Source organism: Sciurus vulgaris, assembly GCF_902686455.1.
Source record: "Sciurus vulgaris genome assembly, chromosome: 1".
Lineage (NCBI taxonomy): Eukaryota > Metazoa > Chordata > Mammalia > Rodentia > Sciuridae > Sciurus > Sciurus vulgaris.
This window is the reverse complement of record NC_136461.1, coordinates 37,416,276-37,429,759: the sequence shown is the minus strand read 5'-3', so window position 1 is coordinate 37,429,759 and position 13,484 is coordinate 37,416,276. Positions and strand designations below refer to the sequence as shown.

The 13,484-nt window shown below is 34.6% G+C and overlaps 2 protein-coding genes across 7 annotated transcripts in view; both read left to right on the top strand.

The window, feature by feature from the left end:
* Window positions 1-12,525, top strand: part of LOC306653889 (selection and upkeep of intraepithelial T-cells protein 1-like) — a gene marked incomplete at its 3' end in the record, with an annotated part of 35,675 nt that extends 23,150 nt beyond the window's left edge. Inside the window, exons 3-4 of the mRNA XM_079126981.1 lie at window positions 10,219-10,566; window positions 12,146-12,525. Of these exons, the coding sequence (XP_078983107.1) occupies window positions 10,219-10,566; window positions 12,146-12,525 (728 nt within the window). The remainder of the gene's footprint in view (window positions 1-10,218; window positions 10,567-12,145) is intronic.
* The window catches only part of LOC306670252 (putative selection and upkeep of intraepithelial T-cells protein 1 homolog), a 201,674-nt gene that overhangs the window by 169,320 nt on the left and 18,870 nt on the right, over window positions 1-13,484 (top strand). The window lies entirely within an intron of this gene.

The following is a 13,484-nucleotide window of genomic DNA, read 5'->3' as shown; positions in this document are numbered from 1 at the left end:
CATGACAGACACCACTGAGATACAGAACATAATTAGAAGCTACTTTGAAAATCTGTATTCTAACAAAATAGAAACTACCGAAGACATTGACAAATTTCTAGAGACATATGCTCCTCCCAATCTGAACCAGGAGGACATACACAATTTAAAAAGATCAATATCAAGCAATGAAATAGAAGAAGCCATTAAAAACCTACCGTCCAAGGAAAGCCCAGGACCAGATGGATTCTCAGCCGAGTTATACAAGACCTTCAAAGAAGATCTCATTCCAATACTTCTCAAAGTATTCCAGGAAATAGAAAAAGAGGGTACCCTACCGAATTCATTCTGTGAAGCCTATATCACCCTCATACCCAAACCAGGCAAAAACACATCACGGAAAGAAAATTTTAGGCCAATATCCTTGATGAATATAGATGCAAAGATCCTTAACAAAATATTGACAAACTGCATCCAAAAGCATATTAAGAAAATCGTGCACCACGATCAAGTGTTCATCCCTGGAATGCAAGGACGGTTTAACATCTGTCAATCAATAAACATACTCCATCATTTCAATAAACTTAAGGATAAGAATCATATGGTTATTTCAATTGACGAGAAAAAGTGTTCAGCAAAATACAACACCCCATCATGCTCAAAACACTAAAAAAAATAGGGATAGTAGGAACATACCTGAACATTGTAAAGGCTATTTATGCTAAGCCCATGGACAACATCATTCTTAATGGAGAAAAACTGGAACCATTCCCTTTAAAAACGGGAACAATACAGGGATGTCCTCTTTCACCACTGCTATTCAACATTGTCCTCGAAACTCTAGCCAGAGCAAATAGGCAGACTAAAGAAATTAAAGGGATACAAATAGAAAAAGAGAAATTTAAGCTGTCACTATTTGCTTATGACATGATTCTTTATTTAGAGGATCCAAAAAACTCCTCCAGAAATCTTCTAGACCTCATCAATGAATTCAGCAAAATAGCAGGCTATAAAATCAACAAAATCTAAAGCATTTTTATACGCAAGCGACGAAACAGCTGAAAGGGAAATGAGGAAAACAACTTCATTTGCAATAGCCTCAAAAAAAAAAAAAAAAATTGGGGTATCAATCTAACCAAAGAGGTAAAAGATCTCTACAATGAAAATTACCAAATTTTGAAGAAAGAAATTGAGGAAGACCTTAGAAAATGGAAAGATATCCCATGTTCTTGGATAGGCAGAATTAATATTGTCAAAATGTCCATACTACCAAAAGTGCTATACAGATTCAATGCAATTCCAGTTAATATCCCAATGATGTACCTTACAGAAATAGAGCAAGTAATCATGAAATTCATCTGGAAGAATAAGAAAACCAGAATAGCTAAAACAATCATTAGCAGGAAGAATGAAACAGGGGGCATCGCAATACCAGAACTTCAACTGTACTACAAAGCAATAGTAACAAAAACAGCATTGTATTGGCACCAAAATAGACAGTTATATCAATGGTACAGAGTAGAGGACATGGACACAAACCCAAATAAATACAATTTTCTCATACTACACAAAGGTGACAAAAATATGCAATGGAGAAAAGATAGCCTCTTCAACAAATGGTGCTGGGAAACCTGGAAATCCATATGCAACAGAATGAAACTAAACCCCTATCTCTCACCCTGCACAAAAATCAACTCAAAATGGATCAAGGACCTCAAAAGCAGACCAGAGACCCTGCATCTTATAGAAGAAAAAGTAGGTCCAAATCTTCACCTTGTTGGCTTAGGATCAGACTTCCTTAACAGGACTCCCATAGCACAAGAAATAAAAGCAAGAATCAACAACTGGGATAGATTCAAACTAAATAGTTTTCTCTCAGCAAAGGAAACTATCAGCAATGCGAAGAGAGAGCCTACTGAGTGGGAGAAAATCTTTGCCACTCATACTTCAGACAGAGCACTAATTTCCAGAATCTATAAAGAACTCAAAAAACTCTACACCAAGAATACAAATAACCCAATCAACAAATGGGCTAAGGAAATGAACAGACACTTCACAGAAGAAGATCTACAAGCAATCAACAAACATATGAAAAAATGTTCACCATCTTTAGTAATAAGAGAAATGCAAATCAAAACTACACTAAGATTCCATCTCACCCCAATTAGAATAGTGATTATCAAGAATACAAGAAACAATAGTTGTTGGAGAGGATGTGGGGAAAGAGGTACACTCATACATTGTCAGTGGGGCTGCAAATTAGTGCAACCACTCTGGAAAGCAGTGTGGAGATTCCTTAGAAAACTTGGAATGGACCTATCATTTGACCCAGCTATCCCACTCCTCGGCCTATACCCTAAGGACTTAAAATCAGCATACTACAGAGATATAGCCACATCAATGTTCATAGCTGCTCAATTCACAATAGCCAGACTGTGGAACCAACCTAGATGTCCTTCAATTGATGAATGGATAAAGAAACTGTAGTATATATATACAATGGAATATTACTCAGCTATAAAGAATAATAAAATTATGGCATTTGCAGGCAAGTGGATGAAATTGGAGAATATCATGCTAAGTGAGATAAGCCAGTCTCAAAAATCCAAAAGGTGAATGATCTCAATGATAAGCGGATGATGACACATAATAGGGGGTGGGAGGGGGGCAAGAATGGAAGAAAGAGGGATTGTATAGAGGGAAAAGAGGGGTGGGAGGAGTAGGGGGAAGGAAAAATAACAGAATGAATCAAACATCATTACCCTATGTAAATGTATGATTAGGTAAATGGTATGCTGTTACTCCATGTACAAACAGAAACAACATGTATCCCATTTGTTTACAATAAAAATAAATTTTAAAAAAATCTTAAAAAGGAGATGAACATTCAGGTGCTGGAGTTATTTGGAACTCAAAATAGACAAAGCCAAAGAATCTCTCCATCCCATATTCTATTTGAAATGCCAAAAAATAAAAAATAAATTTAAGAGTTTCAAAGAGATGTGGCAAGTCACTAATAAAGGAAAGCTTATTAGAATAGTAGAATATTTCAAAGCAGAAACTGAAGGAGAGGAGGGTGTGGAATGACATATTTCAAGCCTGTAAAGAACATATCTGTCTATCTAAATTTCTGTGTCAGTAAACTATATTTATCCAAGATAAGCATAAACAAGTAATTTATGATCACTATTCCAGCAATTGAGAAGATACTTGAATGAATCAATCCTAAAATGAAAATAACAAATAAATCACACGAAAGAATAAATCTCATCAGAAGAATAGATAAGCAACTGAGAATTAGGAATCATTCAAATAACAAACTAAAAATTACAGGAAGTAGCACATACTTTTCTATAATAACACTAACTGTAAATGATCTCAATTCTCCAATTAAAAGGCATGGACTGAAATGTTGGATTAAGAAGCAAGACCCAACTATATGTTATCTCCAAGAAACATACCTCACAAAGACATTCAGTGACTGAAAAGTGAAAGGATGAGAAATCATATTTGATTTAAATTGAATCCAAAACAAGCAAGAGTTGCTACTCTCCTAGCAGACAAAACAGACTTCATGGCAAGTCAGAAAAGACAAAGAAGGTCACTATGTTTTGGTAAAGCGAACACTCCAACATGAAGATATAATTATTTTAAATATTTATGCCCCAATTGTCAATGCAACCAATTCCATAAAACAAACATTACTTGATATAATGGAACTAACGGTTTATAATTTAAAAACAGTAATGGACTTTAATATATGATTTTCAATAACAGATCATTTACACAAAAATCAAGAAAGACATGTCAGATTTCAACTATAATTTTACTCAATTGTATTTAACAGAAATCTGGACTATTTCATCAAAAAAATCTGAATATACTTTCTTTTCATCCACTTATAAAACTTTCTCCAAAACCATTCATGTATTATTCCAAAAAGCAAATCTTAGCAATTTCAAAAGAAATTAATCTCTAATTTGCAACCCCATCAGCAATGTATGAGTGTACCTTTCTCCCCACATCCTCCCCAAAAGCTATTGTTGCTTGTATTCTTGATAACCACCATTCTAATTGGGGTGAGATGGATACGTAGGGTAGTTTTGATTTGCATTTCTCTTTTTACTAGAGATGTTAAACATTTTTTCATATATCCGTTGATTTCTTGTACATCTTCTTCTGTGAAGTTTCTGCTCTTTTCCTTAGCCCATTTGATGATTGGGTTATTTGTATTCTTGTTGTAAAGTTTTTTGAGTTCTTTATAGATTCTGGAGATTAGTGCTCTTTCTGAAGTATGTGTGGCAAAGATTTTCTTCCACTCTGTAGGCTCTCTCTTCACATTTCTGATAGTTTCCTTTGCTGAGAAAAAGCTTTTTAGTTTAAATCTATCCCAATTATTGATTTCTGCTTTTATTTCTTGTGCTATGGGAGTCATGTTAAGGAAATCTGGTCCTAAACGAACATGATGAAGATTTTGACCTACCTTTTCTTCTATAAGGTGCAGTGTCTTTGGTCTGATTCCATGGTCCTTCATCCATTTTGAGTTGAGTTTTATGCAGGGTGAGAAGTAGGGGTTTAGTTTCATTCTGTTGCATATGGATTTCCAGTTTTCCCAGCACCATTTTTTGAACAGGCTATCTTTTCTCCATTGTATGTTTTTGGCACCTTTGTCTAGTATGAGAAAACTGTATTTATTTGGATTTGTCTCTGTGTCCTCTATTCTGTACCTGTCTTGATCTACCTGTCTATTTTGGTGCCAGTACCATGCCATTTTTGTTACTATTTCTCTGTAGTATAGTTGAAGTTCTGATATTGTGATACCCACTGCTTCACTCTTCCTGCTAAGGATTGCTTTAGCTATTCTGGGTCTCTTATTTTCCCAAATGAATTTCATTATTACTTGCTCATACATTGCTGGTGGTGTTGAAAACTAGTGCAGCCACTCTGGAAAGCAGTGTGGACATTCCTTAGTAAACTTGGAATGGAACCACCATTTGGCCCAGCTATCCCACTCCTTGGCCTATACCCAATGGACTTAAAATCAGCATGCTACAGTGATGCAGCCACATCAATGTTAACAGCTGCTCAATTCACAATAGCTAGATTGTGGAACCAACCTAGATGCCCTTCAATTGATGAATGGATAAAGAAACTATGGTATATATACACAATGGAATATTACTCAGCCATAAAGAAGAATAAATTTATGGCATTTGCAGGCAAATGGATGAAATTGGAGAATATCATGCTAAGTGAGACAAGCCAATCCCCAAAAACCAAAGACTGAATGATCTCTGATAAGTGAATGATGATACATAATGGGGGGATGGGAGGGAAAGGATGAATTGTAAAGAGGAAAATGAGGGATGGGAGGGATGGGGGGAAGGAAAAATAACAGGATGAGACAAACATCATTATCCTATGTACATGTATGATTACACAAATGGTATGACTCTACTTCATGTACAACCAGAGAAACAAGTTGTACCCCATTTGTTTACAATGAATCACAATAAATTCTTAAAAAAAAGAAATTAATGTCTAGCATCTTTTCAGATCAGAGTGAAATGTAATTAAATATCAACATTAAGAAAATCACAGAAATTATACAAATATATGGAGCATGAGCAATGTACTTTTGAATAATATGTGGATCATTGATGAAATTGTGGGGGTTGATTAAAAAATCTTAGAATCAAAAATTGAAGTACAACATACCAGCATTTGCAGGATACAGCAAAGGCAGTTTAAAGAGGCAAGTGTATAGCTATGATTGCCTCATTAAAAAATCAGAGAAATCTCAATCAACTCAATGATTCATCTCAAGATCATACAAAACCAGAACAATCCAATCCAAAAATAGTAAGTGAAAAGAAATCATAAACATCAGAGCTGAAATTGATGAGATAGATGTAATAGAATAATACAAAGGATCAATGAAATCAATAAATGGTTTTTTTTTAAAGTAAATAAGATTGATAAAACTTAGTCAAACTAACCAAAAAAAGAAGAGATACTTGCAGACCAAATTCAACCACACATTAAAAAGTATGTACTTTTATGTATGGGCTCAATTTGGTTTCATTCCACAAGTTCAAGGATGGTTTGATATACACAAATTGATAAATTTCATGCAGCACATAAATAAAATCTGTGGGGGGAGCCCACACAATCATTTCAATAGATGCATAAGAACATTTTACAAAATTCAACACCCCTTCATGATAAAATCCCTAAAGATAGTAGGAACACAAATGGACATTTGCTCAAAACACTAAAGTTTATATATGACAAATGTAAAGCCAACATCATACTGAATGGAAAAAACTGAAAGTATTTCCTCAAAAACCAGGAATGAGATAAATATGTCTACTCTCACTACCCTTATTTAATAGATTACTTGAAATTTGAGCTAGAGCAATTAGGCAAAAGAAAGAAGACACAATAGTGAAGGAAGAAATCAAATTATCCCTGTTTCAGATAATACAATTGTATACTTCAAAGACCCTAAAGATTTCATCAAATGACTTCTAAAAGTGATCAATAAATTCAGAAAAGTAGCAGAATACAAAATCAATGCACACAAATCAATTGCTTTTCTTTTTTATTTGTTCTTTTTAGATATATATGACAATAGAGTATATTTGGACATATGATAAATACATGGAGTATAATTTATTCTAGTTAGGATCCCATTCTTGTGGTTGTACATGATGTGGAGTTTCACGGGTCGTATATTCATAGATGAATAGGAAAGTTATGTCCAGTTCATTCTGCTAGATTTTCTATATACCAATAATGAATCTTCTGAGAAAAAAATAGAAAGCAATTTCATCTTCAATAGCTTAATAAAACCTAGGAATGAATCTAACACAGCATGTGAAAAACCTCTAAACAGAAAATTTGAGAAAGAGAAAACTGGAGCAGACATTAGAAGATGGAAAGACATCCCATATTCTGAAAAGATAGAATTATTTTTAATATAGCCATATTACCAAAAGTTATCTACAGATTTCATGCAATCCTCATCAAAATACCAATATTATTCTTCATAGAATTAGGAAAAAACAATCCTAAAATTCAAATGACCCATAATAGCCAAAGCAATCCTGAGCAAGAAGAGTAAAGCTGAAGGCATCACAATACAAACAACTCAATCAATAAATCAATACATACACACACACACACACACACACACACACACACACACACACATACCCCAGTCTTATCAAACGTAATGAAGAACTAAATTGTGTCATTTTCAGGCAAATCAAAGGAACTAAAGAGCATCACATTAAGCAAAATGAGCCAGATTCAAAGAAGAAGGATGTGGATACCATATATTTTCTCTCATAAACGGAAGTTGGTGAATAAAAAAGGGGGGGGGGAAGAACATAAAAGTCATAAAAGTAGAAGGGACATAAATATAAGTAGGGTATAGGAAGGGAATTGGAATGAAGGGGGAAGGAAAGTTAAGAGGTGGTATTGGGGAGTGAACTCGATCAAATTGTCATGGGCATGTACCAGCATGCCTCAGTGAACCTCACCAATCTGTAATTATGTACAAGTAAAAGACTGGAAAGAAGAAGTTTGTAGACATCTTTCCCTTCTTTTAAAAGAGTTAAGAGATTTTAACTTTGGTGACCTCCAGCTCCTACACTGAGCTACACTTTCTGTATTGTTGGTTTTAGTAGAAAATGTTCTAATCTTTTTAAATGTGGCTTCAAGAATTTTTTTCTTGCCTTTAAGTTTCCTGTAAGGTTGTTACAAACCAGAAAACTTATTAAAATAATAATACATATTCTTATTTTTTAGACTAAGCTAATTATTTAAAGAATTTAGAGAACAGCACATGATAAACACTGAATATGTGTATCATTATGAAATATAGATTTAAAATTTATTTTAATACACATTTCATTTAACCATCGCAACAGCTTTGAAAAGTACATTTTAAAAACTTGGTCAACCTTGTATTTATTTTTCCAAATCATGTGTACATTGTATAAAATTCAAATCAGAGGCAGCATACATATCTCTTCCAACTTTTATCTTTTTTGTTGCAAACATTCAAAGTCACTTCTGGTTTTTCTGAAATCTGTTGTACATTATCCTTATTTATAGTCACCCTCCTGTGACTTAATTTCTTATCATACTATAACAATGCCCATGAACAAAATTTCCCCAATCTCTCCCTCCCCAGCCTCTGGAACACATTAATATTTTTACCATTTTCTTTATTGTCTCTTTTTGGTTATACATAATGATAGGATTCATTTTGACAAAATTTAAAAAACATGGAATATAATTTGTTTGAATTCAATCCCCAATAATTCCTCTTTCCCTACGTTCCTCCCTCTACCTGTTCCCTTCCCTCTCTGTGCTCTAGGGATCTTTCTGCCATTTGCTTTTAGATCTGTTTTCGTTTTGGTTGGAATCTTGTGGATATACATGATGGTGAGATTAATTATGGCATATTCATGTAGGTACATAGAAAAGTTAGGTAAGATAAATTCCTCCTCTTATATAAGCTCCAGGAATGGAGCACACCGTAATCCCAGCAACTTGGGAAGCTAAGGCAGAAGGATCACAAGTTCAAGGCCAGCTTGGGCAATTTAGTAAGACCCCGTGTCAAAATAAAAAAATTAAAAATGCCTGTGGATATATCAATGTGGTAGAGAGACTGAGTTCAATTCCTAGTAGAGAAAAAGAAGAAGAAAGGAGGGGGAGCAGGAGGAAGAAGCTAGTATACATCTAGTTAGATATTAAAACCAGTAGAAAATGATATAAAATGATTTAACCCTTCATCATTATTATTTTAGGGGATATAAATCACTCTATTTATGATTATTTTGTTAATGTGCATTTAAAGCACATTAACAAAATAATCAGTATTTTAGAAATATAAGAATTTAATGGTTTAAGAAAAAATTATTAACTTCCTTAGCAATGCTCACATATTTAAAATTATCCTCAAAAATTCATTATATAAGCTGGGTGCAGTGGAACACTCCTGTAATCCCAGCACCTTGGGAGGTTGAGGCAGGAGGATGGTAAGTTCAAAGCCAGCCTCAGCAACTTAGTGAGGCTCTAAGCAACTTAGTGAGACCCTGTCTCAATATAAAAAATGAAAAGGACTGAGGATGTAGCTCAGTGGTTAAGTGGTTATCGCTGATAACAACAACAACAACAAAAATCATTATATAAGCATGTAATAATTTGGGATTAAACAATCAATACCTAATGTAGCACTCCTTTCCATACACAAAATAATTTTTGATATTTAAAATATAAATTGATATATTTATATTAAAATATAAATATGATAAAATATAAATATGAATTGATCTTTCACACATTGGTACTTGAGACTGTTTAATCCCCAAAGGGTGAGAAAAATCTAAATTGACTTGGTCATCTTGACTAAGTGGCAATATAATGGAAGGGATTGAGAGAGGTAAGATGGGCATTATGTAGGGGAAGTAGAGAGTACGAAGAGAACAACTATTTTCATTCTCCCTTCAATGAGTGGTAAAGAGGACCAAAAAGAAAGTCTAAAAGTTCCCCTGTTTCAACATTTCATTCCAGTCAGGGACTAAATATCAACTTTGAGAGTTTCTGAGTCTCTAGTCTGAAAGAACATGTGTTGTAGCCAAGTTGCATCAAAAAGGGAAGACAAAAAATGAAATGTCTTACCAAGGACACATGGAGGAGCAGGTGGTAGTACTTTAGGAAGTCTTGCTGGTAATTCCCAAAACAGTTGAGAGCATTCCATTGTAAAAGAATATAGAGAAAAAAAGGAAATAAAATTAAATGAATGTCCCAGGTAATGTCTTAAAATTTTTCAAGACTTTAATTTTTCAGAATTTAAAGACAAGAATCATCCAATTCAAGAAGCCTCATGAAGATTAACCAGAAAACAATAATATATTCATACACAGATTTATTATAGTTAAAGTGCAGGAAATATTCAAAGAATCTGAGAAAAAGGTTTAAAATAGATGAAGTAATAGAATGAAAGAAGAAACAGTTATTAGATTTTTTCTTAACAAAAAATATAAACTTTAGCAGCATGGAGCCATTTTCATATTTCTTAAGTTAAATAATTTGATGAACTTCTATCCAGTCTAGTGTGAAATTAAGATGTCTTCAGGGCAAAGAATTTACCCTTAGTAATAATGTGTGTGTGTGTGTGTGTGTGTGTGTGTGTGTGTGTGTGTGTGTTGTTTCCCTTCCCAGAACAATTCATGGTGAAAGCCTTAAAGGGGCCAATCTTGGCTCCATTTGGTGGACAAGTTGAGCTCAGTTGCCAGTTGTCTCCACCACAGAGTGCGCAACACATGGAGATCCGCTGGTTCCGCAACCGCTACACACAACCCATTTACCTGTACAAGGAGGGAAAGGACCTCTATGGAGAAACTACCTCCAGGTATGTGGAGCGGACAGAACTCCTGAAAGATGCCATTGGAGAAGGTAAAGTGACCCTCAGGATCTTCAATGTCAGGGTTGATGACGATGGGCAGTACCACTGCTTCTTCAGAAACGGAGATTTCTCTGAAGAGGACATCACAGAAGTGAAGGTCACAGGTGAGATGGGTCCCTCTGAGGTTTCTATGCATCTGTGATTCTCAGCCCGTCTGAGGCTGAGTATTAGAAAAACCCTCAGTGTTTCCTTATTTCATGGTTTATTTCCTTACTACATGGTTTATTAGCAAGTTCAGATTGTACATTTGTACATTTTGAACCAGAAAGAGTAGAGGGTCAAGAATGAAAACTTTTTCTATTCAGACAACTCAATTATTAAATACCTCCTTTTTATGCCTACATACGTTATTAGGTTTCTAAAAGATCAACAGATTCCTTTTAGGATTTGTTGTTTTCTTTTCAATTATTTTTTCAAGCACTACTAAAACTGTGATTTTAGAAACACCTTGTATCTTTACAATAGCCTCCTTAATGGTAATTCTTATTCTCACTTCTCCCTGACTCAATTCATTGACTACTGAGTGCCAGATTAATTTTCCTAAATCCAGTTCAGAAGGTCTTTATCCACGATCTCCAGTGTCCTCAGTTATATATGCAATATAAATGGAATATGCAAATATATAGCATTTAAGTCAAGTTCCTCACCTTTGAAATATTCTGAATGAAAGGGAAATGCAGGGAAGATGGAGAATTTCAAGCAAACTGAAGGATTTCAAAAATGTGAGCACTCAAACATAAGGCTCCAGACACACTATATTAACACCCTTAGCAGACATTATGACACCCAACTCTGTAGTCTAGATGTGGCCATTTAAATTATATTAGCTTACATCAATTTATATTGATTAAAATTTAAAAATAAAATTAAACATTCAGTTCTGAAATCTCACTGATCCTATTTCAGGTGCTTAACAATCTCCTGTAGCACATAGCTACTTCTTAGCACAGATATAGACTGTTTCTATTCTTGCAGAAAATTGTATTAAACAGACCAACTTTGGGGTTACACTTTAAAATCTCCACTCATTTTTTCTTTACCCACACATTAGACAAGTTTTATGCCCTGTGTAATGTCTTAAAATTTTTCAAAACTCTATTTTCTCCAAAGTAATATGTATTGTATTTTGATCATATCAGTATATTAACTATGCAAAATGTATTATATGAAAATACCTATCATATTCAAAGAACATATGAAGTTTCAATTTAAGTTAAAAACAGGTTAATAATATTATCAAATATTTACCACTTATCATGTTGACTCAAAAGTGACTAGCTATGAAACAGAAGAAAAGACATTAACTCATAATATCTATGAGTTCTGGAACCTTGATTGATTTTTATCTATTATTATGCTCCAAGGAATTATGTAAGCCTCTATGATTTAATAAATAACCAATAAATATTTTTGAATGAATGACTAAATAAATTAAACAAACGGGCATTTCCTCACCTGATTTATTTAGGACAAGATATTCACTATATCATAACCTTTCTACCTGGCTTATACTCTTTCTATTTTAATTAGCATCTTAAGGTAATCAGAGTCCCATAGAATTCTGACTAATAATATATGAAAAGACACTGGTATTGAACTGAGGGGGACAGCTTCTATTTCTCTGTTCTGTATCTTCATCCCTTCACCTAAAAAATACTGTTTTCCTCCTTTGTATCCAACCAGCTACAAGCTCAGACACACGGATTCTAGTGCATCCTTCCAATATTCAAGGTCTTAGAGTGGAATGTGATTCAGGAGGTTGGTTCCCACAACCTCAAATGGAATGGAGAGATAGCAGGGGAGGGATCCTCCCACCTGCATCAAAATCTCACTCACAGAATAGAGACAAATTGTTCAACATGAAGATGACCCTTCTTCTCAGTGATACCCACCCTGGGAATGTCACTTGCTACCTTAGAAACCCTCTAACTGGCCAAGAGGAAAGGACAAACATCACATTATCAGGTGAGTCTGCATTTGTTCTTCAAATGATAGCCATTGTCACATGCTGTCACAAAACAGAAAAATTCAATTGTTTTCTTCACTTGGTTTCAAGACGTTAGTTTCTCTTGGATTTATTCATCATCTTGTTTGTTTTCTTTCTTATTCTCTTTGCTTCATTCATGTTTTCACTGTTTTATTGATGTTGGAATTCCCAATAGTTTTTGAGCCTTCATTCTCTTACGAGTCCTTTCCCCCTCATGTCTTTAAATACCATCAATACAATGATGGCTTCTCTAATTTTATCTCCTGGCCAGGCCTCTCTCCCACTCTGTTCTCATCTCCAACTCAGCATTTCAACATAGGAGTCTAGTAAGTATCTGAAGCTAAATATATAAAAAACAAAACTCCTGATTTAGTTATTGCCTTCCCAATCACACTTCATAATTTCAGCTTCTCAGAACAAAATCCTTAAACTCATTCTTGACTATGATTTTTTTCTCATATTCGGTATAACATCTGTCAAGAAATAATGCTAGATCTACCTCTAAAATACATTGAGAATCTCAGTACTTCTCACCACCTCACCACATCTCCAGACCCATCTCAAACATGAGATATAAAACATCACCCTCTTCAAACCCTGCGACTATTCCCCATTTTATTTAGATTAAAATGCCCCAGTATGTCCTGTATTGTCTGTGTTCCCATTACCTATCTGACCTCATCTCCTGGTGTTCTCCTTTGTCCACTCTAGTCGCTCACACAGATCCTTGCTGTCCCCATCCAGGCAGATGAGCTCCAGCCTTTGGGTCTTTGCTCCAGTTGTCCTCTTTACCTAGAATGCTGTGAATTCCACTAACTCCCCTTAACTCCTTCAAGTCTGTGCTAAGCTCTCACTTTCTCAATAAGGACTGCTTTGACAAACCAACCTGAAAAAATGCCGGCTGCTCCCTCCACCTGGGTCCCCTGTCTCCTCACACATCTTTAAATTTTCATTTTTAGTATTATTAAGTTTTAACTCACTACACAGCTTAATTGTTATACTTACAGTCTCTTATCTATTTCCCTCTTCAAAACA